This window comes from Ammospiza caudacuta, chromosome 37 (assembly GCF_027887145.1).
Source record: "Ammospiza caudacuta isolate bAmmCau1 chromosome 37, bAmmCau1.pri, whole genome shotgun sequence".
In the NCBI taxonomy this organism is placed as follows: Eukaryota; Metazoa; Chordata; class Aves; order Passeriformes; family Passerellidae; genus Ammospiza; species Ammospiza caudacuta.
The window spans coordinates 452,558-477,608 of record NC_080629.1 but is presented as its reverse complement, the minus strand read 5'-3'; the positions used below and the strand labels follow the sequence as shown (position 1 = coordinate 477,608).

Below are 25,051 nucleotides of genomic sequence, written 5' to 3'. Positions count from 1 at the left end.
AAGATTTTGGGGGAAAATTTGGGAAATTTTGGGAGGAAAAAAAAAAACACTACAAAAAATTGAGGAAAAAACTCCAGGTTTTGGGAAAATTCCGACAAAATCCAGCAAGTAAAACTTAAAAGGTTTTTAAAAATGCAAAAAAAAAAAAAAAAAAAAATTAAAATTTGGGAAAATTTTAAGTTTGGGGGTGAAAAAGGTAGAATTTTAGAAGGAAAAAATTGAATTTTTTGGAGGGGGGAAAATGGAATTTTGGGAGGTAAAAAAGGAAATTTAGGGAAAAAACCCAAAATATTTGGAGAAAAAAACAAAATTTTTGGAGAAAAATGTCCAAAAATTTTGGAGAAAAAAATCCAATTTTTTTAAGGTATTTTGCGAGGAAAAAATGGGTTTTTGGGGAAAAAACCCAGTTTCTGTTTGAAAATATGAAATTTTGGGGGGAAAAGTCAGATTTTAAAAGAAAAAATAGATTTTAGGCAGGAAATAAAAAGAGTTTTGGAAAACTCAAAGATTTTGTGGAAAACTGTGTGGTTTTAAGGAATAAAAAGTGGTGTGGGAGGTAAAAAATGCAAGTTTTTGGGAAAAAAGATCAACTTTTGGGTAAAACTTTTGATTCTTTTTTGAGAAAAGTTTTGGATTTGGGGCAGGAAATTCAAAATTTGGGTTAAAAAGTCTCAATTTGGAGGTAAAATTTTAAATTTTAGGACGAAAGAAGTTTAACTTCTGGGCAAATTTCTCAATTTTGGGAAAAAAAGTCCGAATTTTAAGAAAAAAATGTATATTTCTGGGCCGAAATTGCCAATTTTGGTCCAAATCCCCACCTGGGCGTGGCCATGACATCATCACTGCTTAGCCCCGCCCCCTCCCTCGCCATCCAATCCCAGCCCTCCCTATAAAAAGTGGGCGGAGCCTTTTTTTTTTACACACAATTTTTTTATTGGTCGGCCCCGTCCGGCCCCTCCCCCCACCCCCGTTTGGGGGCGGGGCTCGAGGGGGGAAATGGGTGGAGCTTGGGGTGGGGGCGGGGTTTGTTTGGCCCCTCCCCCCTCACCAGCCCTGGCTGCCCCCGGGGGTCCCGTCCAGGGGTGGGGGAGGGGCGGGGGCGGGGCTTGGGGAGGGGGCGGGGCAGCCGGAACCTGCAAAGGGGGAGGGGAAAGAAAAGGGAAAAAAAAAAGGGGGCGGGGTCAATGAATGCCCCTCCCCCACCATGAAAGGTGAGTGGAGCAAAGCCCCTCCCCCACCCACAGAGCCCCTCCCATTTTTAAGCCCCTCCCCCAACTATTTCAGCCCCTCCACCACTTAAGTCCCTCCCACTTTTAAAGCCCCTCCCTCTTCCATTTAGCCCCTCCCCCTTTCACCCCTCCCCATTATTTTAGCTCCTCCCCCTTTTTAAAAAATTCTCCCCCATTCTTTTAGCCCCTCCTCCACTTAAGCTCCTCCCCCTTTAAAGCCCATCCCCAGCTATTTTAGCCCCTCCCACATTTGTAGCCCCTCCCCCTTTTAAAGCTCCTCCTCATTTGTTTAGCCCCTCCCCTACCACTTAAGCCCCTCCCACTCCTTTCAATCCCCTCCCCCTTTTAGCCCCTCCCTCATTTACTGGAGCCCCTCCCCTACTCCTTTAGCCCCTCCCCCACGCTTTTAGCCCCTCCCCTTTTTAAAGCCACTCCCCCCACACCCCTTTGGGCTCTCCCCCTTTAGCCCCTCCCCCTATTTTAGCCCCACCCACAGTCCTTTAGCCCCTCCCCCTTTTCAGCCCCCCTCTTTCTTTTAACCCTTCACTTTAATCTTTCTCCTCTAGCCCCTCCCCTTCTCTTTTAGCCCCTCCCCCTCCTTTAAAGCCCCTCCCCTTCTCTTTTAGCCCCTCCCACAATTTAAGCCCCTCCCTCTTTTAAAGTCCCTCCCTGTCACTTTTAGCCCCTCCCCTTATCTTTTAGCCCCTCCCCCACTTTTTTTGCCACTCCCCAAATTCCCACAGCCCCTCAGCCCCCTCCCCCACTGACCACACCCACTGACCACACCCATTTAGGCCACGCCCCCCCTCCCGGTTCTCTACTGCCCCCTATTGGCCACGATTCGTTTCTCCTTTTTCCCTCCCCCACTGACCACTGACCATTGTGACCACACCCACTGACCCCTGACCCGAGTGACCACTGACCACACCCACTGACCACTGACCCCTCCCACTGACCACACCCACTGACCCCTGACCCCTGAGTGACCACTGAGCCCTCCCCCACTGACCCCTGACCCCTGAGTGACCACTGACCACACCCACTGACCCCTGACCCCTGAGTGACCACTGACCCCTCCCACTGACCACTGACCCCTCCCACTGACCACACCCATCGACCATTGACCACACCCACTGATCCTTCCCGGAGTGACCAAAGTCCTCCCTGAGTGACCACTGACCCCTGAGTGACCACTGACCCTGACCACTGACCACTGACCACACCCACCGACCACACCGATTTAGGCCACGCCCCCTGAGGCCCTTTATCCCCCCCCCCAACCCCAAGTGGCCACAATGTCCCCTCCCTCACTGACCACTGACCACTGACCACACCCACTGACCACTGACCCCTCCCACTGACTTCTGACCACGCCCCCACTGACCACTGCCCACGCCCCATGACCACACCCTCTTTAGCCACGCCCCCAAAGGTATTCACTGCCCCCCCCAAGTGGCCACAAAGCCCCAATGTCCCCTCCCTCACTGACCACTGACCGCTGACCAAACCCCGCCCCCTTCCCCGCCGGCCCCTCCCCCTTCCCCGCCGGCCCCTCCCCCACCTCTGGGCGTGGCCTGGCCGCGGGGGGCGGGGCCGTGCACGCGCAGGTGGTCGCTGACGTAGGCGGCGCTGAGCAGCTTCCCGCAGACGTGGCACGGCACCTTGTCCTCGTGGCGCACGGCGTGGGCGCGCAGCCGGTCACGCGTGGCGAACGCCGCCTCGCACGTCTGCCGGACACTCGAGCGGTCACTCGGTCAGCACAGTGGCCGAGGGGTCACTCGGATGTCATTGGAGTGACTGAGGGGTCACTCAGGGGGTCAAAGGGTCATTCGGGGCTTGTCCGGGGCCACCCGGGTCATTTGGAGGGTCAAGGAGTCAGGCAGTGGTCACTCAGGTGGTCAAGGGGTCACTCAGGCGCTCAAGGGGTCAGTTGGGGTCATTGGAGTGGTCAAGGGGTCACTCAGGAGTGGTTTGGGGGGGTCAAAGGGTCATTTGGGGCTTGTTTGGGGTCACTCGGGAGTCATTCGAGGGGTAATTGGTCATTTGAGGGGTCAAGGGGTCACTCAGGTGGTCAAGGGGTCACTCAGGGGTCACTCAGGTGGTCAAGGGGTCAGTTCATGGTGTGGTCAGTGGGCGTGGTCAGTGGGTGTGGTCAGTTGATGGGCATGCTTGATGGGCGTGGTCAGTTGGTGGGCATGGTCAGGTACCAGTGGGCGTGGTCAATGGGCGTGGTCAGTCGGTGGGTGTGGTCAGTGGGCGTGGCCTCACCTGGCACTTGAACGGCCGCTCGGTGGAGTGAACCTGCCGGACGTGGCTGTTGAGGTGGTCCGGCCTGCGGAGTGACCAGCAGTGACCAGCGGTGACCAGTGGTGACCAATGATGACCAGCAGTGACCACCGGTGTGGCCAGTGACTGACCGGTGTCACCAGTGGCCATCAGTGACCAATGGTGACCAATGGCGGCCAGCAGTGACCAGTGGTGACCAATGGTGACCACTGGTGTGGCCAGTGACTGACCAGTGGTGACCAATGGCGGCCAGCAGTGACCAATGATGACCAGCAGTGACCACCGGTGTGGCCAGTGACTGACCGGTGTCACCAGTGACCAGTGGTGACCAATGGAAGCCAATGGTGATCACCAGTGACCAGCAGTGACCAATGTTGACCAACGGTGACCAGCAGTGACCACCGGTGTGGCCAGTGACTGACCGGTGTCACCAGTGGCCAGCAGTGACCAACGGTGACCACCGGTGTGGCCAGTGACTGACCAGTGGTGACCAATGGTGACCAATGGTGGTCAGCAGTGACCAGTGGTGACCAACGGTGACCACCAGTGTGACCAGTGAGTGACCGGTGTCACCAGTGGCCATCAGTGACCAATGGTGACCAATGGTGACCACCGGTGACCACCGGTGTGGCCAGTGACTGACCAGTGGTGACCAACGGTGACCAATGGTGGCCATCAGTGACCAATGGTGACCAATGGTGACCAGCAGTGACCACTGGTGTGGCCAGTGACTGACCAGTGGTGACCAATGGTGACCAACGGCGGCCAGCAGTGTGGCCACTCGCCGACCAGCGCCACCAGTGACCAGGACGATGTCCCCAAGCCCCACCAGTCCCACCAAGACCCCAACGACCCCAATGGCCGTTGTGACCCAACGATGACCCCAAACCCCACCGTGACCCAATGACCGCCATGACCCAACAATGACCCCAAACCCCACCACCACCAAGACCCACCATGAGCCCATGACCACCATGGTCCAACAACTCGGCGATGACCTCAAACCCCTCCATGACCAACGCCCACCGTGACGCAATCACCATCATGACCCAACAATGACCCCAAACCCCATGACCAAGACCCGCCACGACTCCATGACCACCGTGACCCAACGACCACCACAACCCAACGATGACCCCAAAACCCACCATGACCATGATCCACCATAACCCAACAACCCAACAATGACCCCAAACCCCACCATGACCCAACGACCACCACGACCCAACAATGACCCCAAACCCTCCATGACCATGACTCAATGATGACCCCAAAACCCACCATGATCCACCATAACCCAACAACCCAACGATGACCCCAAACCTCACCATGCCCAAGACCCACCATGACCCAGCGACCACCACAACCCAATGACGACCCCAAACCCCACCATGACCCAATGACCACCATGACCCAACAACCCAATGATGACCCCAAACCCCACCATGACCCAATGACCACCATGACCCAACAATGACCCCAAGATCCACCACAACCATGACCCACCATGACCCAACAACCCAATGATGACCTCAAACCCCACCATGACCAAAATCCTCCATGACTCACCATGGCCAAGACCCACCACAAGCAAGATCCACCATGACCCAATGACCACCATGACCATGACCCAGTGATGACCAAGACCCAACAAGACCGAACAACCATCATGACCCAACAACCCAGTAACGACCACAAGACCCACCACGACCCAATGACCGCCATGACCAAAACCCTCCATGACCCAACGATGACCTCAAACCCAACAATGACCACAACCCAATGATGACCCCAACACCCACCATGACCAAGACCCACCAAGACCAAATGACCACCATTCCCAACACCCACCATGACTACAACCCAACAGTAACCCCAAACCCCACCATGACCAAGACCCAACCATGACCCAACGACCACCACAACCGAACAATGACCAAGACCCACCATGACCCAATGATAACCTCAAACCCCACCACAACCAACACCCACCACGACCCCAAACCCCACCATGACCGTGACCCACCATGATCCAACAACCACCACGACCCAATGACCACCATGACCAAGACCCACAATGACCCAATGACCCCAACCCAACGATGACCACAAACCCCACCACGACCATGACCCCAAGACCCACCATGACCCAATGATGACCCCAAACCTCACCATGACCATGACCCACCATGACCAAGACTCACCATGATCCAACCATGACCCCTAACCCCACCATGACCACAAGATCCACCATGACCCAACAACCACCATGACCTAACAATGGCCTCAAACCCCACCACGACCCAATGACCACCATGACCAAAACCCACCATGACCTAAACCCAATGATGGTGACCCCGAACTCCAACAGGACCAAGACCCACCACGACCCCAAGACCCACCATGACCCAATGATGACCCCAAACCCCACCATGAACAAAACCGACCAGGACCCAATGACCACCATGACCCAACAATGACCCCGAGATTCACCACAACCATGACCCACCATGACCCAACAACCCAATGATGACCCCAAACCCCACCATGACCAAAACCCACCATGACTCAATGACCACCATGACCCAACAATGACTTCAAACCTCACCATGACCCAATGACCACCATGACCCAATGATGACCCCAAACCCCACCACGACCAAGACCCACCATGACCCAACGATGACCCCAAACCCTACCATGACCAAGACCCACCATGACCCAATGACCACCATGACCCAACAACGACCCCAAACTCCTCCATGACCAAGACCCACCACGACCACAAGGTCCACCACAACCCAACGACCGCCATGATGGAACCACGCCCCACCGCGTCCCACCTGGAGAAGCTCTTGCCGCAGTGCCCGCAGGCGTAGGGCTTGTGCACGTGGCCCTGGTGGGAGCGCACGTGCGACGCCATCCTGTCCTTGCGCTTGAAGCGCTGCTGGCACACGGGGCACTGGAAGGGCCTCTCGTCCGTGTGCGACAGCCGGTGCCGCTTCAGGTGGTACACGTCGCGGAACGCCTTCCCGCACGTGTCGCACGCGTGGCTCTTCCTCGCCGCCGACGCCGCCGACGACGCCGCCCTCTTGGCCGCCGCCGCGTCGCCGTCGTCGCCTCCCGCCGCGCCCTCCTCGCCCTGGGGGGCGTCCAGGAGCTCCTGGGGGAGGGGCAGCAGGGTGGGGGAGGGGCGGGGGGCGCGCTTGGCGGCGGCGCCGGGGACGCCGTGCGTGGCCTGGTGGCGCCGCAGGTTGTAGCCGTTCTTGAACTCCTTGGCGCACAGCCCGCACACGTACGGGGCGCCCTTGCCCTTCCGCGACGGCGACGTCACCGACGACGACGTCACCGGCGAGGTCGCCGACGGCGACGACGATGACGTCATTGTTGTTGTGGTCTCGGGTTTGAGGGGGGAGGGGTCGATGGTGGGGGGAGGGGGAGGGGCGGGAGGGGGGGGAGGGTCGGGGGTGGGGGGCGGAGGGGGGAGGGGCAGGAGATCGACGGGGAGGGGGGAGGGGGAGGGGGGGAGGGGGAGGGGCGGCGGCGGCCTGGGGGGGGAGAGGAGAGAGAGAGAGAGCAGTGTGAACCAGTATGGACCAGTACAAACCAGTCTGAACTGGTATAGATCAGTATAAACCAGTATGGACCAGTACAAACCGGTTTGGATCAATATAAACCAGTTTGGATGAGTCTAAATCAGTCTGGACCTGTATAAACCAGTTTGGACTGTTTTGGACTGGTATGGAACCAGTATAAACCAGTATGGACCAGTATAAACCGGTTTGGACTGGTATAGATCAGTATAAACCAGTATGGACCAAGTATAAATCACTTTGGATTGGTATAAACCAGTTTGGAGTGGTATGGATTGGTATGGACCAGTATAAACCAGTATGGACCGGCTTGGACTAGTATAGACCAGTATAAACCAGTTTGGACTGGTATAAACCAGTATGGACCAGTATAAACCGGTTTGGATCAGTATAAACCAGTTTGCACCAGTATGGACTGGTATAGATCAGTATAAAGTGGTTTGGAATGGTATGGATCAGTATAAACCAGTCTGGACCAGTATAAACCAGTTTGGACTGGTACAGACTAGTATAAACCAGTATAAACCAGTTTGGGTCAGTATAAACCACTATGGACCAGTTTAGACCCACTATAGACCAATATGGACCAGTCTGGACCAGTATGGACCAGTATAAACCAGTTTGGACCAGTATGGAGTGGTATAAACCAGTATAAACCAGTGTGGACTGGTATGGACCGGTTTATACCCAGTATGGACTAGTATGGTCTGGTTTGGAGCCAGTATGGACCAGTAAAACCAGTAAGGGCCAGTAACAGACCTGTATGGACTGCTACGGACCAGTATAAACCAGTTTGGACCAGTATGGAGTGGTATAAACCAGTATAGACCAATTTGGACCAGTAAGAATCAGTACAGACCAGTACAGGTCAGTATAGACCAGTAACACCAGTACGGACCAGTAAAACCAGTACGGACCAGTAAAACCAGTAACAGGAGCCACAGCAGGGTTCCCATCACTCCCAGTGCTCCCAGCAACAGCTCCCAGTGCTCCCAGTGCTCCCAGTAACAGCTCCCAGTGCTCCCAGTAACAGCTCCCAGTGCTCCCAGTAACAGCTCCCAGTGATCCCAGTGCTCCCAGCAACAGCTCCCAGTGCTCCCAGTGCTCCCAGTAATAGCTCCCAGTGCTCCCAGTGCTCCCAGTAACAGCTCCCAGTGCTCCCAGTAACAGCTCCCAGTGATCCCAGCGCTCCCAGTATCATCACCCTCAGCCTTCCCAGTGCTCCCAGTACAAATCCACACCAGTGTCCCCATCAACCCCATCATTCCCAGTGCTCCCAGTACAGAGCAACACCAGCGTCCCCATCACGCCCAGTGCCACCAGTGCTCCCAGTATGGAATGACTCTGCTGTCCCCATCATGCCCAGTGCCACCAGTGCTCCCATACCAGCACCCTCAGCCTTCCCAGTGCTCCCAGTAACAGCTCCCAGTGCTCCCAGTGCTCCCAGTGCTCCCAGTACAGAGTGACACTGGTGTCCCCATCCCTCCCAGTGCCACCAGTGCCACCAGTGCTCCCAGTAACAGCTCCCAGTGCTACCAGTAACAGCTCCCAGTACAAAGCGACACCAGTGTCTCCATCACCACCAGTGTCACCAGTGCTCCCAGTGCCACCAGTAACGGCCCCCAGTGCTCCCAGTACAGACACACACCAGTGTCTCCGTCACGTCCAGTGCTCCCAGTAACACCAGTAACAGCACCCTCATCCCTCCCAGTGCTCCCAGTAACAGCTCCCAGTGCTCCCAGTATGGAGCGACATCGCTGTCCCCATCACGCCCAGTGTCACCAGTGCTCCCAGTGCCACCAGTAGCAGCTCCCAGTGCTCCCAGTGCTCCCAGTACAGAGCGACACCGCTGCCCCCGTCATTCCCAGTGCTCCCAGTATGACCAGTAACAGCTCCCAGTGCCACCAGTGCTCCCAGTACAAACCCACACCAGTGTCCCCATCACGCCCAGTGCTCCGAGTCCTTCCAGTTAACAGCTCCCAGTGCTCCCAGTACAAACCCGCAGCAGCGTCCCCATCCCTCCCAGTGCTCCCAGTGCTCCCAGTGCTCCCAGTACAGAAGAACACCAGCGTCCCCATCCCTCCCAGTGCTCCCAGTCCGGCCCCACCCCGCTGTCCCCACCCCCCCCAGTGCCACCCCCACCCCTCCCAGTCCCTCCCAGTCCCTCCCAGTGCCCCCAGTCCGAGCCTCCCTCCCCCCCCCATCCCCCCCAAAACAGCCCCACCCCCCCTCCCCCCCCCCTCCCCCCCCCCAGCGCTCCCAGTCCGATCCCCCCCCATCCCCTCCCCCACCCCACCCCTCCCCCACCCCATCAGCGCCGCCCCTCCCCCCACCTGGAAGATGAAGCTGCTCCAGTTCGCGGGGTCCATCTCGCGACAGTCGCGACCGAATCGCGACCGAATCGCGGCCGGGGAGGAGGAGGAGGAGGAGGAGGGGGAGGGGGAGGGGGTGGGGGAGGGGTGGGGGGATCGGGTGGGGGGAGGGGCGGGGGGCTCTGAGGGAGGGGGGGGGAAGGAGAGCGGCGTGAGGGGAGAGGTGGGCGGGGCCTCGCTGAGGGGGCGTGGTCGGTAGAGAGGCGTTGATTGGACGCGGCGCGCCCGCGGCGGGCGATGATTGGGCGGGGCGATGTTGGCCACGCCTCCTTTTCCCCCTCAGGGGAAGCCACGCCCACCGCGGGTTTCCCGCCCTGCCGCCGCTCCCGCGCGCCACAAAATGGAGGCGGCCGCGCGCCCCCCGAGCCCCTCAGGAAAGGAGGGCGCTGATTGGTCAGGACACGCCCATGAGGAGGGGAGGAACCAATCAGGACGCAGCGCAGTGGAGGAGCCATGTTGGGAGAGCGTTGTCATGGCAACCGCGCTGATTGGTTGACCAGGAGAACAAAGCCCCGCCCCCTCATCAATAAAGCCACGCCCTGTTGATTAATTGGTTATTAATTAATTATTCATGGCGCGCCCGCGGTGTTGTGGCCACGCCCTGCCCATGGCTCCGCCCCCGTCACGCCAGGCCACGCCCACTGACACCGTTTTCCCCGCCATTTTTCCTCCCCTCAGGAGCCGCCGCCATTTTGAGCCCCCCCGGCCCCTCCCGCAACGGCGCCAAAACCGCTCGTAATTCACCCAAAACTTCACTCAAAATTCACCAAAATATCACCAAAAATTCGCCCAAATCCCAAAAATCCTCACCGGGATCCCTCAAAAAGGGTTTTGATCCCAAAAATTTCCCTTTTGTGACCCAAAAATCGTCTTTTCCCCCCAAACCCGCTTTTTGTTACCTCAAAACCCACATTTTTACCCCCAAAATCAACATTTTTACCCCAAATTCCCCTTTTTTTACCTCAAAATCCACTTTTTAAAACCCAAAATCCACTTTTCCCCCTCAAAATCTGATTTATTCCACTCAAATCTTTGTTATTTCCCCTTAAATTAATGTTTTGTTCCCTCATATTCCCTTTTTTTCCCCCCAGAAAGTCACATTTTTCCCCAAATTTGACTTTTTGTTCACCAAAATTCACCTTTTCCCCCTATAAGTTGCTTTTTCCCTCTTAAAATCCACATTTTCCCACCTTTTTCCCTACAAAATATTCATTTTTCTCCCAAAAACTCCCTTTTTCATCCCAAAATCCCTCGAAAATGCACATTTTGAAACCTAAAATCCATTTTTTCCACCAAAATCCACCTTTTTCCTTCAAAAATTACCATTTTGTTGCCAAAATTCAATTTTTCCCCCAAAAAATCTTCATTATTCCTCAATAATTCCTTTTTTCACCCTAAAATTCCCCCCCAATCCACCTTTTTTCCCCCAAAAAAATCCCATTTTATCGCCCCAAAATCGTCTTTTTTCCCCCATTTTTTCCCAAAAATTCCAACTTCAGAAAAAATTTAGGAATTTTGGGGGGAATTTTGAGAATTTTGGGGGTCCCCATTTGAATTTCGGGGGGTTTTAATGGAATTATTTTTAAATTTAATTAAGGAATTTCCAGAATTTTTTAAATTTTGGGGAATTTTTGGTGGGCTGTGGGCGGAGACTCACATAAGCCCCACCCACAACCACACCCAATACCATATATGGACATAATTTGTGTGGTTTTAATGCGATTTTTTTTTAATTTTTGGGGTAGAAATTCCAGGATTTTTTTGGGGAATTTCTGGGATTCAGGCCCAGGGGCGGAGCCTCCACCAAAGCCACCGCCACAGCCCCGCCCACTACCATATATGGGCATATTTTCTATTATTTTAATGCAATTTTTTGGGTTTTTTAAAATTGTTTGGATGGAAATTTCAGAATTTTTGGGGAAATTTTGGGGAAATTTCAGAAAATTTTGGGGTTCACACAAAGGGGCGGAGCTTCCAGCAAAGCCACACCCACAGCTCCACCCACTCCCATATTTGGGCATATTTGGGGTGTTTTTAATGGGATTTTTTTAATTTTGGGGGTAAAAATTTTGGAATTTTGGGGAAATTTCAGAAAATTTTGGGGTTCACACAAAGGGGCGGGGCCTCCACCAAAGCCACACCCACAGCCCCACCCACTCCCACATTTTGCGTGGTTTTAATGGGATTTTTTTTATTTTTGGGGTAGAAATTTTGGAATTTTGGGGAAATTTCAGAAAATTTTGGGGTTCACACAAAGGGGCGGAGCCTCCAGCAAAGCCCCGCCCACAGCCCCGCCCACTCCAGGTTTTCAGCTCCATTCTGGGTGTTTTAATGGGATTTTTTTTATTTTTGGTGTACAAATTCCGGGATTTTTTTTGGGGAATTTTGGGGATTCAGGCCCAGGGGCGGAGCCTCCACCAAAGCCACGCCCACAACCACACCCACTTCCATATATGGGCATGCTTTGGGTGTTTTTAATGGGATTTTTTTTATTTTTGGGGTAGAAACTGCAGGATATTTTTGGAAATTTGGGGGATTCAGGCCCAGGGGCAGAGCCTCCACCAAAGCCACGCCCACAACCACACCCACTTCCATATATGGGCATGTTTCGGATGTTTTTAATGGCATTTTTTTAATTTTTGGCGTAGAAATTCCGGGATTTTTTTGGGGAATTTCGGGGATTCAGGCCCAGGGGCGGAGCCTGCGCCGGAGCTCCGCCCACAGCAGCTGCCGCTCCCTCCTGGCCCCGCCCAGCGCCCCGCGGTTCTCGGCCGCTCGCCGCGCCAGGTACGGGATCGTCACCTCGGGGGGACCCAGAGCCACCGACTTGTACACGGGGAGACCCCCGGCCCCTGCCGGACACGCCCGGGGTCACCCGGGGTCAGGGGTCACGCGGGGGTCACGCGGGGGTCACTCGGGGTCACTTTGGGGTCATTTAAAGGGATTTTGGGGGGGATTTTTTAGGGGTATTTTTGGGATTTTTGGGGGGGATTTTTGGGGCTTGGGGTCACCTGTGGTCACTCGGGGGTCACTCAGGGTCGCTCAAGGGTCATTTGGGGTCACTCGGGGTCATTTAAGGGGAATTTGGGGGGATTTTTTTGTGTTTTTTTTTTTTTTTTTTGCGGGGATTTGGGGTCACTTGTGGTCACTCAGGGGTCACTCAAGGTCAGTTTGGGGTCATTTGGGGTCATTTAAGGGGAGTTTTGGGGGAATTCTTTTGGATTTTTTTGGATTTGGGGTCACTCGGGGTCACTCAGGGTCACTCAGGGTCGGTTTGAGGGGGATTTTAGGGGAATTTTTGGGGGGATTTTGGGGCATTTTTTAGGGATTTTGGGGGGGTTTTGGGGATTTGGGGTCACTTGTGGTCACTCAGGGGTCACTCAGGGTCAATTTGGGGTCATTTCAGGTCTGTTTGGGGTCATTTAAGGGGAGTTTTGGGGGATTTTTTTGGGTTTTTTGGGATTTGTGGTCCCCTGTGGTCACTCAGGGTCACTCAGTGGTCACTCAGTGGTCAGTGGTCAGTCAGGGGTAACTTGGGGTCACTCAGGGCCAGTTTGATGGGGATTTTAGGGGGAATTTTTGGGAATTTTGGGGGGTTTTGGGGGATTTGGGGTCATTCATGGTCACTCTGGGTTACTCAGGGTCAGTTTGGGGTCACTCATTGGTCACTCAGTGGTCACTGGGGTCACTCAGGGGTCACTCAGTGGTCACTCCAGTGGTCACTCATTGGTCACTCAGTGGTCACCCTGTGGTCACTCAGGGTCACTCAGCGGTCACTCATTGGTCACTCATTGGTCACTCTGTGGTCACTCAGGGTCACTCCGTGGTCACTGTGGTCACTCCGTGGTCACTCAGTGGTCAGTGGTCACTGTGGTCACTCAGTGGTCACTCAGTGGTCACTCAGTGGTCAGTGGTCACTGTGGTCACTCAGTGGTCACTCAGTGGTCACTCAGTGGTCAGTGGTCACTGTGGTCACTCAGTGGTCACTCAGTGGTCACTCAGTGGTCACTCAGTGGTCAGTGGTCACTGTGGTCACTCAGTGGTCACTCAGTGGTCACCCATTGGTCACTCAGTGGTCACTGTGGTCACTCAGTGGTCACTCAGTGGTCAGTGGTCACTGTGGTCACTCACCCAGGGCCAGGCTCAGGTGCTCTCCCATCCCCTGCAGTTGCCCGAAGCAAACGGAGCCGGGCGGGACCTGGGACAGCCTGGGGGGGAATTTGGGGTCAAATCCGGCCATTTTGGGCTTTTACAAAATTCACCCCCAAACTGACCCAAAATCAGCCCAAAACTGACCCAAAATCAGCCCAAAACTGACCCAAAATCATCCAAAAATCAATCCAAAATTACCCCCAAATCACCCCCAAATAATCCCCAAAATTACCCCAAAATTCCCCCCCAAATTAACAAAAATTAATTTAAAATTAACTCAAAATTAACCCCAAATTACACAAAATATAAGAAAAAATTAATAAAAAATTAACCCCAAAATTAACGAAAATTAATAAAAAATTAACAAAATATTAACACAAAATTAATAAAAAATTAATCAAAATTCAACCCAAAATTAATTTAAAAAATCACCAAAATTAACCAAAACTTTTGCTAAGAAATGAACCCAAAATTAACAAAAATTAATAAAAATTAATAAAAAATTACCCAGAAATTAATCAAAAATTACCCAAAGTTAATAAAATTAGCCAAAAATTAACCCATGATTTAACAGAAATTAACCCAAAATTTAACAAAAATTACCCCAAATATTGCCTAGAAAATCAAACAGAAATTCAAAAAAATTCCAAAAAAATTATACAAAAAACACACAATTTTTTTTTTAATCACAAAAAAGAAAATCCCAACGAAATTCACAACAAATTCACAGAAAATCACCAAAAATCCACCCCCAAAAAACCCGAAAAGTTATTTAAAAATTAAAGAAAAGAATCAGGAAAAAACTACAAAAATTCCACAAAAAAAACCCACAAAAAACCTCAAAAATTCTCCAAAAATTTACCAAAAAAAAAAAAAATCACAAAAAATCCACTAAAAAAACACAAAAAGATCGCAAAAAATCACTGAAAAAATCAGAAAAAAATCTCAAAAAAATCCCAAAAAAGCGCAAAAATTCCACATTAAATTCCCCATAAATTCCCATAAAAATCGCCTCCAAAAAGCCCCAAAATTCCCATTTTTGGCCCCGTTCTCACCCCCTGAGCGTGGCCAGCGCCGATCCCTCGTTGTGCGTGGCCACCATCAGGTGGCCTAAAAATAACCCCAAAAATTCACAAAAACTTTTTAAAAAATTCACAAAAATCTCAAAAGAAAAACCCACAAAAAAATCCAAAAGCTATTTCAAAAATAAAGACAAAAAACCACAAAAAATTACAAAAATTCCACAACAAATTCACAAAAAATCACAAACACCCCAGTTAAAAAATCACCAGAACCCCCATAAAAGTGGTTTTAAAAATTAAACAAATTTTACAAAAATTAAAAAAAAAAAAAAACAGAAAAGCACCAAAAATTCACCCCAAAAAATTCTCAAAAATTCGATAAAAATTCACAATAAATCCACAAAATTCGCCATAAAGTCACTGGGAAAAAAATCAGAAAAAAATCATTAAAAAATCAGAAAAAAATCAGAAAAAATCCCCATGGAAATCTCCATAAATTCCCATTAAAATCTCTGTAAATTCCCATCAAATTGCCCCAAAATTCCCATTTTTGGCGCCGTTCTCACCCGCGGAGCGCGGCCAGCGCCGACTCCTCGTTGTGCGTGGCCACCATGAGCGAGAGGCGCGAGCGCGGCCGGGCCCCGGCCCCGAGCAGGAGGCGCAGGCAGCGCTCGAAGCTGGGAGGGACCAAAATCACAGGAAATTCACCCAAAATTCACCCAGAAATCACTGGAAATTCACCCAAAATTCAGCCAGAAATCACAGGAACTTCACCCAAAATTCACCCAGAAATCACAGGAAATTCACCCAAAATTCACCCAGAAATCACAGGAAATTCACCCAAAATTCACCCAGAAATCACAGGAAATCAGCCCAAAATTCACCCAGAAATCACAGGAAATTCACCCAAAATTCAGCCCAAAATCAGAGGAAATTCACCCAAAATGAGCCCAGAAATCACAGGAAATTCACCCAAAATTCAGCCCAAAATTGGCCAAAATTCACCCAAAAATCAGAGGAAATCAGCCCAAAACTAGCCCAGAATTGGCCAAAATTCACCCAGAAATCACAGGAAATCAGCCCAAAATTCAGCCCAAAATCACAGGAAATTCACCCAAAATTCACCCAGAAATCACAGGAAATTCAGCCCAAAATTGGCCCAAAATTCACCCAGAAATCAGCCCAAAATCACAGGAAATTCACTCAAAATTCACCCAGAAATCAGAGGAAATTCACCCAAAATTCAGCCCAAAATCAGAGGAAATTCACCCAAAATTCAGCCCAAAATTGGCCAAAATTCACCCAAAAATCAGCCCAAAATTAACGCAAAATGAACCCAAAATTAACCCAAATTAACCCAAATTGAACCCAAAATGAACCAAAATTGAACCCAAAATAAACCCAAAATTAACCCAAAATTGACCCAAAATTAACCCAAAATTAACCCAAAATTTAACCCAAAATTAACCCAAAATTAACCCAAAACTGAACCCAAAATTAACCCAAAATTAACCCAAAATTAACCCAAATTAACCCAAAATTCACCCAAAATTAACCCAAAATTGAACACAAATAAACCCAAAATTAACCCAAAATTAACCCAAAATGAACCAAAATTAACCCAAATTAACCCAAATTAACCCAAATTAACCCAAAATTAACCCAAAATAACCCAAAATGACCCAAAATTAACCCAAATTAACCCAAATTAACCCAAATTAACCCAAAATTAACCCAAAATAACCCAAAATGAACCCAAAATTAACCCAAAATTGAACCCAAAATTGAACCCAAAATTAACCCAAAATTGAACCCAAAATTAACCCAAAATTAACCCAAAATAAACCCAAAATTAACCCAAAATTGACCCAAAATTAACCCAAAATTTAACCCAAAATTAACCCAAAATTAACCCAAAACTGAACCCAAAATTAACCCAAAATTAACCCAAAATTAACCCAAAATTGAACACAAATAAACCCAAAATTAACCCAAAATTAACCCAAATTAACCCAAAATTAACCGAAAATTAACCCAAAATTAAACACAAACCCAAAATGAACCCAAAATTAACCCAAAATGACCCAAAATTAACCCAAATTAACCCAAATTAACCCAAAATTAACCCAAAATTAACCCAAAATTGAACCCAAAATTAACCCAAAATTGAACCCAAAATTAACCCAAAATTAACCCAAAATTGAACCCAAAATTAACCTCAAATTAACCCAAAATTAACCCCAAAATTAACTCCAAATTAACCCCAAATTAACCCAAAATGAACCCAAAATGAACCCAAAATGAACCCAAAATTGAACTCAAAATTAACCCAAAATTAACCCAAATTAACCCAAAATTGAACCCAAATTAACCCAAAATTGAACCCAAAATTGAACCCAAATTAACCCAAAATTAACCCAAAATTGAACTCAATATTGAACCCAAAATTAACCCCAAATTAACCCAAAATTGAACCCAGAATTAACCCCAAATTAACCCCAAATTAACCCCAAATTAACCCCAAATTAACCCAAATCAACCCCAAATTAACCCCAGATTAACCCCAAATCCCCGCCGATCCCGCGCCCCTCCCCCACCTGGCCGAGGTCTGCTCAGGTGTGTCCCAGGTGGGGGCGGGGCAGCCCCGGGCCCGGGCCCGCCCCTGCTCCTGGGCCAGGTAAGCCCCGCGCACCAACTTCACCCCGCAGCTGAGGCCGGCCCCGCCCACCTGGGCCAGGTGCGCGCGCAGGTGACGCTCGGTGTCCTGGGGGAGGGGACAGGTGACATCAGGTGTGCCCAAAGTGTGCCCAGGTGTGCCCAGGTATGACCCAGGTACCCCAGGTGTGCCCAGGTGTGACCCAGGTGTGCCCAGGTGAGCCCAGGTGTGCCCAGGTACCCCCAGGTGTGCCCAGGTGTGCCCAGGTGTGCCCAGGTATGACCCAGGTACCCCCAGGTGTGCCCAGGTGTGCCCAGGTGTGCCCAGGTATGACCCAGGTACCCCCAGGTGTGCCCAGGTGCGCGCGCAGGTGACGCTCGGTGTCCTGGGGGAGGGGACAGGTGACATCAGGTGTGCCCAAAGTGTGCCCAGGTGTGCCCAGGTGTGTCCCCAGGTGTGCCCAGGTGAGCTCAGGTACCCCCAAGTGAGCGCACAGGTGACACTCGGTGTCCTGGGGGCGGACAGGTGACATCAGGTGTGCCCAAAGTGTGCCCAGGTGTGACTCAAGTGTGCCCAGGTAACCCCCAGGTGTGCCCAGGTATGACCAGGTACCCCCAGGTGTGCCCAGGTGAGCACTCAGGTGACACTCGGTGCTGGGGGGGGGGACAGGTGACATCAGGTGTGCCCAAAGTGTGACCAAAGTGTGCCCAAAGTGTGCCCAGGTACCCCCCAGGTGTGCCCAGGTGAGCGCCCAGGTGTGCCAGGTGTGTCACTCACCCTCAGGTGTGCCCAGGTGTGCCACTCACCCTCAGGTACGCCTGCCAGGTGTGCCCAGGTGTGTTTTTACCCCCCCGGGTGTGCCCAGGTGTGCCACTCACCCTCAGGTACGCCTGCCAGGTGTGCCACACGCGGGCTCGGGGCCCGTCGCGGTTGTGCCTCCACATCAGCCCCCAGGTGAGGCAGGTGAGGGCGGGGTTCAGGTGAGACATCTCCGCATCCACCAGCACCTGCACGGCCTGGGCCACCGCGGCCTGGGGGACAGGGGGGGACAGGTGTGTCACAGGTGGGGACAGGTGTGTCACAGGTGTGTCACAGGTGTGTCCAGGTGTGCCCAGGTGTGCCCAGGTGTGTCACAGGTGGGGACAGGTGTGTCACAGGTGTGTCACAGGTGTGCCCAGGTGTGCCCAGGTGTGCCCAGGTGTGCCCAGGTGTGTCACAGGTGTGTCACAGGTGTGCCCAGGTGGGACTAAAATACTCCCAAGTGTGCCCAGGTGTGCCCAGGTACCCAAAAATGAGGCTCAGGAACCACCCAGGTGTCCCCAGATGTGCCCAGGTGAGCTCAGGTGTGCCCAGGTGTGCCTAAAATACCCCCAGGTGTGTCCCAGGTGTGTCCCAGGTGAGCCCAGGTGTGTCCCAGGTGTGCCCAGGTGTGTTCAGGGGTGGCTCAGGTGTGCCCAGGTGTACCCAGGTGGGATTAAATACCCCCATGTGTGCCCCAGGTGTGCCCAGGCGTGTCTCAGGTGCCCTAGGTGTGCCAAGGTGTGCCCAGGTGAGGCAGGTGAGGGCGGGGTTCAGGTGAGACATCTCCGCGTCCACCAGCACCTGCACGGCCTGGGCTACTGCGGCCTGGGGGGACAGGTGTGCTCAGGTGTGTCACAGGTGTGCCCAGGTGTGCCCAGGTGGGACTAAAACACCCCCAGGTGTGGTTCAGGTACCCCCCGAATGTGCCCAGGTGTGGTTCAGGTGTGCCCAGGTGTACCCCAAAATGAGGCACAGAAACCCCCCAGGTGTGTCTCAGGTGTCCCCAGGTGTGCCCAGGTGTGTCACAGGTGAGCCCAGGTGTGTCTCAGTTGTGTCTCAGGTGCCCCCAGGTGTGCCCAGGTGTGCCCCAGGTGCCCCAAAATGAGGCTCAGGAACCTCCCCGGTGCCCCCAGATGTGCCCAGGTGTGGTTCAGGTGTGTCCAGGTAACCTCAGGTGCCCCCAGGTATGCCCAGGTGGGCACAGGTGAGCTCAGGTGTGCCCAGGTATCCTTGTCCCATTTTCCCCACCATTTCCAGCTGTGCCCAGGTGTGTCCAGGTGTGGCTCAGATAACCTCAGGTGCCCCCAGGTGTGCCCCAGGTGTGCCCCAGGTGTGCCCCTCCCCCTCACCTGTGCCACCCGTTCCAGCCTCCTCAGGCCCCGCCCCAGGTGCTCGTTCTCTTCCGGGCTGAGCCAGGTGAGCCCCGGCACCTGCCGAGGGGGCGTGGCCCCGAAAAAGGGGGCGTGGTCAGTGAAAAATGGGCGTGGTTTGGGTTAGAAGGGGCGTGGTCAAATGGGGTGCGGTTACCTGGCCACCCAACATGGCCGCCACCTGTTCTGGGTTAAGCCCCGCCCCTTCCGGCTCGGCCAATCGGAGAGATATTTTCTCCTGGGGGGCGTGGTCAGAGTTGGCCCAGCTGAGCAGGCTCAGGGCCCCACAGAGGCCTCAGTGCCCCATAGATCTGAGCCTGCCCCATAGATCTGAGCCTGCCCCATGGATCTGAGCCTGCCCCATAGATCTGAGCCTGCCCCATGGATCTGAGCCTGCCCCATGGATCCCTCAGTGCCCCATAGATCCCTCAGTGCCCCACAGATTCCTCAGTGCCCCATAGATCCCTCAGTGCCCCACAGATCCCTCAGTGCCCCATAGATCCCAATGCTGCCCCACAGATCCCTCAGTGCCCCATAGATCCCTCAGTGCCCCATAGATCCCAATGCTGCCCCACAGATCCCTCAGTGCCCCACAGATCTGAGCCTGCCCCATAGATCCCAATGCTGCCCCATAGATCCCAATGCTGCCCCACAGATCCCTCAGTGCCCCATAGATCCCAATGCTGCCCCACAGAGGCCTCAGTGCCCCACAGATCCCTCAGTGCCCCACAGATCCCTCAGTGCCCCATAGATCTGAGCCTGCCCCATAGATCCCAATGTTGCCCCATAGATCCCAATGTTGCCCCATAGATCCCAATGCTGCCCCATAGATCCCAATGCTGCCCCACAGATCCCTCAGTGCCCCAGAGATCTGAGCCTGCCCCACAGAGGCCTCAGTGCCCCATAGATCCCTCAGTGCCCCATAGATCTCAATGCTGCCCCACACATCCCAATCCTGCCCCATAGATCCTAAACTTGCCCCATAGACCCGACAGATCCCCGTGCCCCACCGATCTCTCCTGCCCCATTAAACCCCACAGATCCCCCCACCCCACAGACCCACCTGCCCCATTGACCCCATAGATCCCCCCACTGACCCCGCCCCACAGACCCCACCCCACATATCATCCTGCCCCACAGATCCCACCCCACAGATCCCACTTCACAGATCCCCCCTGCCCCACAGATCCCCCATAGACCCCACAGATCCCTGTGCCCCACAGATCCCCACCCCACAGATCCCACATCTCCCCGTGCCCCACATCTCCCCATGCCCCACATCTCCCCGTGCCCCACATCTCCCCGTGCCCCACATCTCGTGCCCCACTCACGCAGAGCCGCTGGCTGACCAGCGCCGTTATCTTCAGCTGCATGGCGGGCTCGGGCCCCGAGGCGGCCGCCAGCCCCACACACTGCAGGGCCGCCCCACAGTTCTGCTCGAACCACGCCTCGCTGCCCCACACGGAGCCCAAAAACGTCAGGGAGCCACGAGTGACCCCCAAGGGACCCCCAAACCCCATCAGTGACCCCAGAGCTAACCCACAAGGGACCCTAAAACCCCATAAGTGACCCAAAAACCCCATAAGTGACCCCAGAATTGCCCCGTAAGTGACCCACAAGTGACTCCAGACCCACAAGAACCCCATAAGTGACCCCAGAACTCCATAAATGACTCACAAGTGACCCCCCCAAACCCCCTAAGTGACCCCAGAACTGCCCCATAAGTGACCCCCACACCCCATAAGTGACCCACAGGTGACCCCCAGGATACCATTAGTAACCCTAAAACCCCATAAGTGCCCCTAAAACACCATTAATGACCCTAAAACCCCATAAGTGACCCCAACTCACCCCTCGCCGTCGGGTCCCTCACCCTCGATGGGCAGGGCCAGCAATGGCCGCAGGCCGCGGGCCCGGAGCCGCTGGCCCAGCTCCTGCACGGCCGCCGGGCTCCGGCCGACCGCAAACTGTCCCCAAAGGGACACGGAGAGAAGCGCCCGCCATAGGTGGGCACCCAGAACCCGGCGGGACGCCCGCAGGAACTGTGGGGAATGGAGGGAGGTTGGGGTGCGATGGGGAGAAAATGGAGGGCGAGCGTGAGGGGGAAAAGGGTGGGAAACTGTGAGGGAAAATGGAAAGTGTGAGGGGAGAAAAGGGTGGGAAAGTGTGAGGGGGGAAATGGAGGGGAAATGTGAGGGGGGAAAATGGTGGGGAAAGTGTCAGGGGAGAAAATGGAGGGCGAGCATGAGGGGAGAAAGGAGGGAAAGTGTGAGGGGGGAAATGGAGGAAAGTGAGGGGGGAAATGGAGGAGAAGTGTGAGGGGAAATGGAGGAGAAGTGTGAGGGGAAATGGAAAGTGTGAGGGAAAATGGAAAGTGTGAGGGGAGAAAATGGTGGCGGAGCATGAGGGGAGGGGAAGGGCAGGAAAGTATGAGGGGAGAAAATGGTGGAGGAGTGTGAGAGGAAAATAGGTGGGAAAGTATGAGGGGAAAAAGATGGGAAACTGAGGGGAGGAAATGGAGGGCGAATGCAAGGGAAGGAAATGGTGGGGAACTGTGAGGGGAGAAAAGGGCAGGAAAGTGTGAGGGGAAGAAAAGGGTGGGAGAATGTGAGGGGAGAAAATGGTGGGAGAGTGTGAGGGGTGGAAAAAAGGTGGGAAAGTGTGAGGGGTGGAAATGGTGGGGAAGTGTGAGGGGAAGGAAAGGCTGGGAAAGTGTGAGGGGAAAAAAGGGAAAAAAAGGCGGAGTGTGAGGGAAAGTGTGAGGGGAGGAAGTGGTGGGAAAATATGAAGAAAATGATGGGAAACAATGAGGGGACAGGAAGAAAGGAAGCCCTGAGGAGACAAAAAGGCCTGATCTCTAAGGGAAGAAAATGAAGGGAGCCATGAGGGAACAGGAGGAAGGGGATGCCCCATCCCATTTTCCCCTCAGAGCTGCTTCAGAAGGACACAGCCCCAGGATCCGCCATGACTGTGAGAAACAGGGGTGAGTTTTGGGGTTCACTTAAATGGGGCTTGGGAACAGGCTATGGGGCAGAAATTAGGTGTAGATTTGGAGATTTAGGGGTCACTTAGAGGGCTGGGAGGGGGTTGGGGATCATTCGTGAAAATTGGGGGGCTTCTGTGGGGCAAGGGAGGGGTTTGGAGATCACTTCTGGGGCAGCTTGCGAGGGCAGAAAATGGCGGGAAGCCCTGAGGGTGCCTCTGTATAGTTATGGGGGCGGTTCTCTGTGGGTCAGGGGTCTCTCTGTGGGTCAGGGATCTCTATTTGGGGTAGGGGGTCCCCATTTTGGGGAGGGGGTCTCACCACCTCGGGGTCCTGCTGCAGCCGGGGGTGGGAGCAGAGGGCGAACACCAGCAGGCCCCGGAGCAGCTCCCACCACCCCAGCACCGCCAGGGCCCGGCCCTCCCTCACCATCACCTCCACCTGCTGCTGCAATGGCGACCCCTCGCCACCTTCTGAGCCCTGCTGCCCCACAGATCCCCCCACAGACCTCTCCTGCCCCACGGATTTACCCCCAGGCCTCTCCTGCCCCATAGATCTCCTCTGCTCCATAGATCTCCACAGGGATCCCCTCCAACCTTTGGTCACTCCTTGCCCCATAGATCGACCCCCAGACCGCCCCTGCCCCATAGATCCCCTCATAAATCTCCCCTGCCCCATAGATTCCCCCATAAATCCCCCCAGGGACCTCCTCTGCCCCATAGATCCCCTCATAAATCCCCCCAGGAACCTCCCCTGCCCCGTAGATCTCCCCTGCCCGATAGATCCCCCCATAAATCCCCCCAAACATCTCCCCTGCCCCACAGATCCCCCTATGAATCCCCCCAAGGACCCCCCCTGCCCCATAGATCCCCACAAGGACGCCCCCTGCCCCAGAGATCTCGCCAAGGACGCCCCCTGCCCCAGAGATCCCGCCACGGACGCCCCCTGCCCCATGGCGGCACCAGGAGGACTCTGAAGGAGGTGGGGGAGGGGTGAATTTATCCCCCAGTCCCCCCTCGAGTCACTCATTAACGGGGTTAATTAGTGAGGGATTAATAAGGGGCAAAGCTGCCCCTCCGCCAGCCTCGTCACTCATTAACAAGGGGTTTTTAAATGAGTAATTAATTAATGTCTGAATGATTTTTGGGGCACCGTTATGGGGCAGGGTGAATCCCCTTGTTGCTCATTAACCAGGGCTGATTAATTAATTAATAATTTTAAGTGATTATTATAAATTAATTCATTTTATCAAAATGGGGAGTTGTGGGGGAGGTTATGGGGCAGATTATTGGGCAGGTGACACTCCCTTGATGCTCATTAATAAATTGTAAATTACTAAGTAGTAATTTAATTAATTCACAATTTTATCAGTCCATCAATTAATTTTAATAAAATAGGGCAGATTCTGTGGGGAAAGTTACAGGGCAGGGGACACCATTAATTAATAAAGGATAATTATTTATTTATGGATTTTAAGTCATTATTTTATTAAAATTAAGAGTTGTGGGGCAGAATCAGTGGGCCACACCGAGGGGACAAAATGGAGGGAAGTTGTGAGGGGACAAAATGGAGGGAGGCTGTGGGGGGACAAAATGAAGAGAGGCTGCAAGGGGAGAAAATGGAGGGAAGCCATGAGGGGACAGGGAGAAGGGAAGCCATGAAGGGAGAAAATGGAGCAAAGTTGTGAGGGGAGGGAGTGGTAAGGCAGCCATGAGAGAACAAAGTGAAGAGACACCATGAGGGACAAAATGGCAGGAAATTGTGAGGGGACACGGAGAAAAGGAAGCAATGAGGGAACAAGAAGGGAAACTATGAGAGGAGAAAATGGTGGAAAACTGTGAAGGGACAAAGAGAAGGGAGGCCATGAGAGGAGAAAATGGCAGGAAATTGTGAGGGAAGAAAATGGCGCGAAACGGAGGGGACAAAATGGAAGGAAGCTGTGAGGGGACAAAACGGAGGGGAAGTGTCAGGGGAGAAAATGGAGGAAAATTGTGAGGGGACAAAATGGAGGGAAACTGTGAGGGAAGAAAATGGAGCAAAATTGTGAGGGGAGGGAGTGGTAAGGCAGCCATGAGAAGACAAAGTGAAGGGAAGCCATGAGGGACAAAATGGCAGGAAATTGTGAGGGGACACGGAGAAAAGGAAGTCATGAGGAGACAAAATGGTGGAAGCCATGAGGGAACAAGAAGGGAGGCCATGAGGGGAGAAAATGCCAGGAAGTTGTGAGGGGAGAAAATACAGGAAAGCTGTGAGGAGAGAAATTGGAGAGGAGCTGTGAGGGGACAAAATGGAGGGAAGTTGTGAGGGGAGAAAATAGTGGAAAACTGTGAGGGGACAAAGAGAAGGGAAGCCATGAAGGGAGAAAATGGCAGGAAACTGTGATAAGAAAAAATGAAGTGTGAGGGGAGAGTGAGGAGGAAAGCTGTGAGGGGAGAAAATGGAGATAAAGTGTGAGGGGAGAAGGAGAAGGGAAGCCATGAGGGGACAAAATGGTGGGAGCTGTGATGGAACAAGGAGAAGGGAAGCCATGAGAGGAGAAAATGATGGGAAACCATGATGGGACAAGAAGATGGGGTGGCCATGAGGG

General features: G+C 53.1%; 2 protein-coding genes across 2 annotated transcripts; both read right to left on the bottom strand.

The window, feature by feature from the left end:
* Window positions 1-1,013: 1,013 nt before the first annotated feature.
* Window positions 1,014-6,912, bottom strand: MAZ (MYC associated zinc finger protein). The gene is made up of 4 exons (XM_058823096.1): window positions 6,359-6,912; window positions 3,498-3,561; window positions 2,791-2,956; window positions 1,014-1,133 (listed from the first exon to the last, which is right to left on the bottom strand). The coding sequence occupies exons 1-4, from the start codon at window positions 6,898-6,900 to the stop codon at window positions 1,045-1,047; spliced, it is 861 nt and encodes a 286-aa protein (XP_058679079.1). The 5' UTR covers window positions 6,901-6,912; the 3' UTR covers window positions 1,014-1,044.
* A 5,250-nt stretch (window positions 6,913-12,162) lies between these two features.
* PRODH2 (proline dehydrogenase 2) lies at window positions 12,163-23,082 on the bottom strand. The gene is made up of 9 exons (XM_058823039.1): window positions 22,786-23,082; window positions 21,333-21,523; window positions 20,813-20,933; window positions 19,461-19,541; window positions 18,189-18,341; window positions 17,252-17,418; window positions 15,221-15,331; window positions 13,612-13,688; window positions 12,163-12,332 (listed from the first exon to the last, which is right to left on the bottom strand). The coding sequence occupies exons 1-9, from the start codon at window positions 23,080-23,082 to the stop codon at window positions 12,163-12,165; spliced, it is 1,368 nt and encodes a 455-aa protein (XP_058679022.1).
* Between the last annotated feature and the right edge of the window lie 1,969 nt (window positions 23,083-25,051).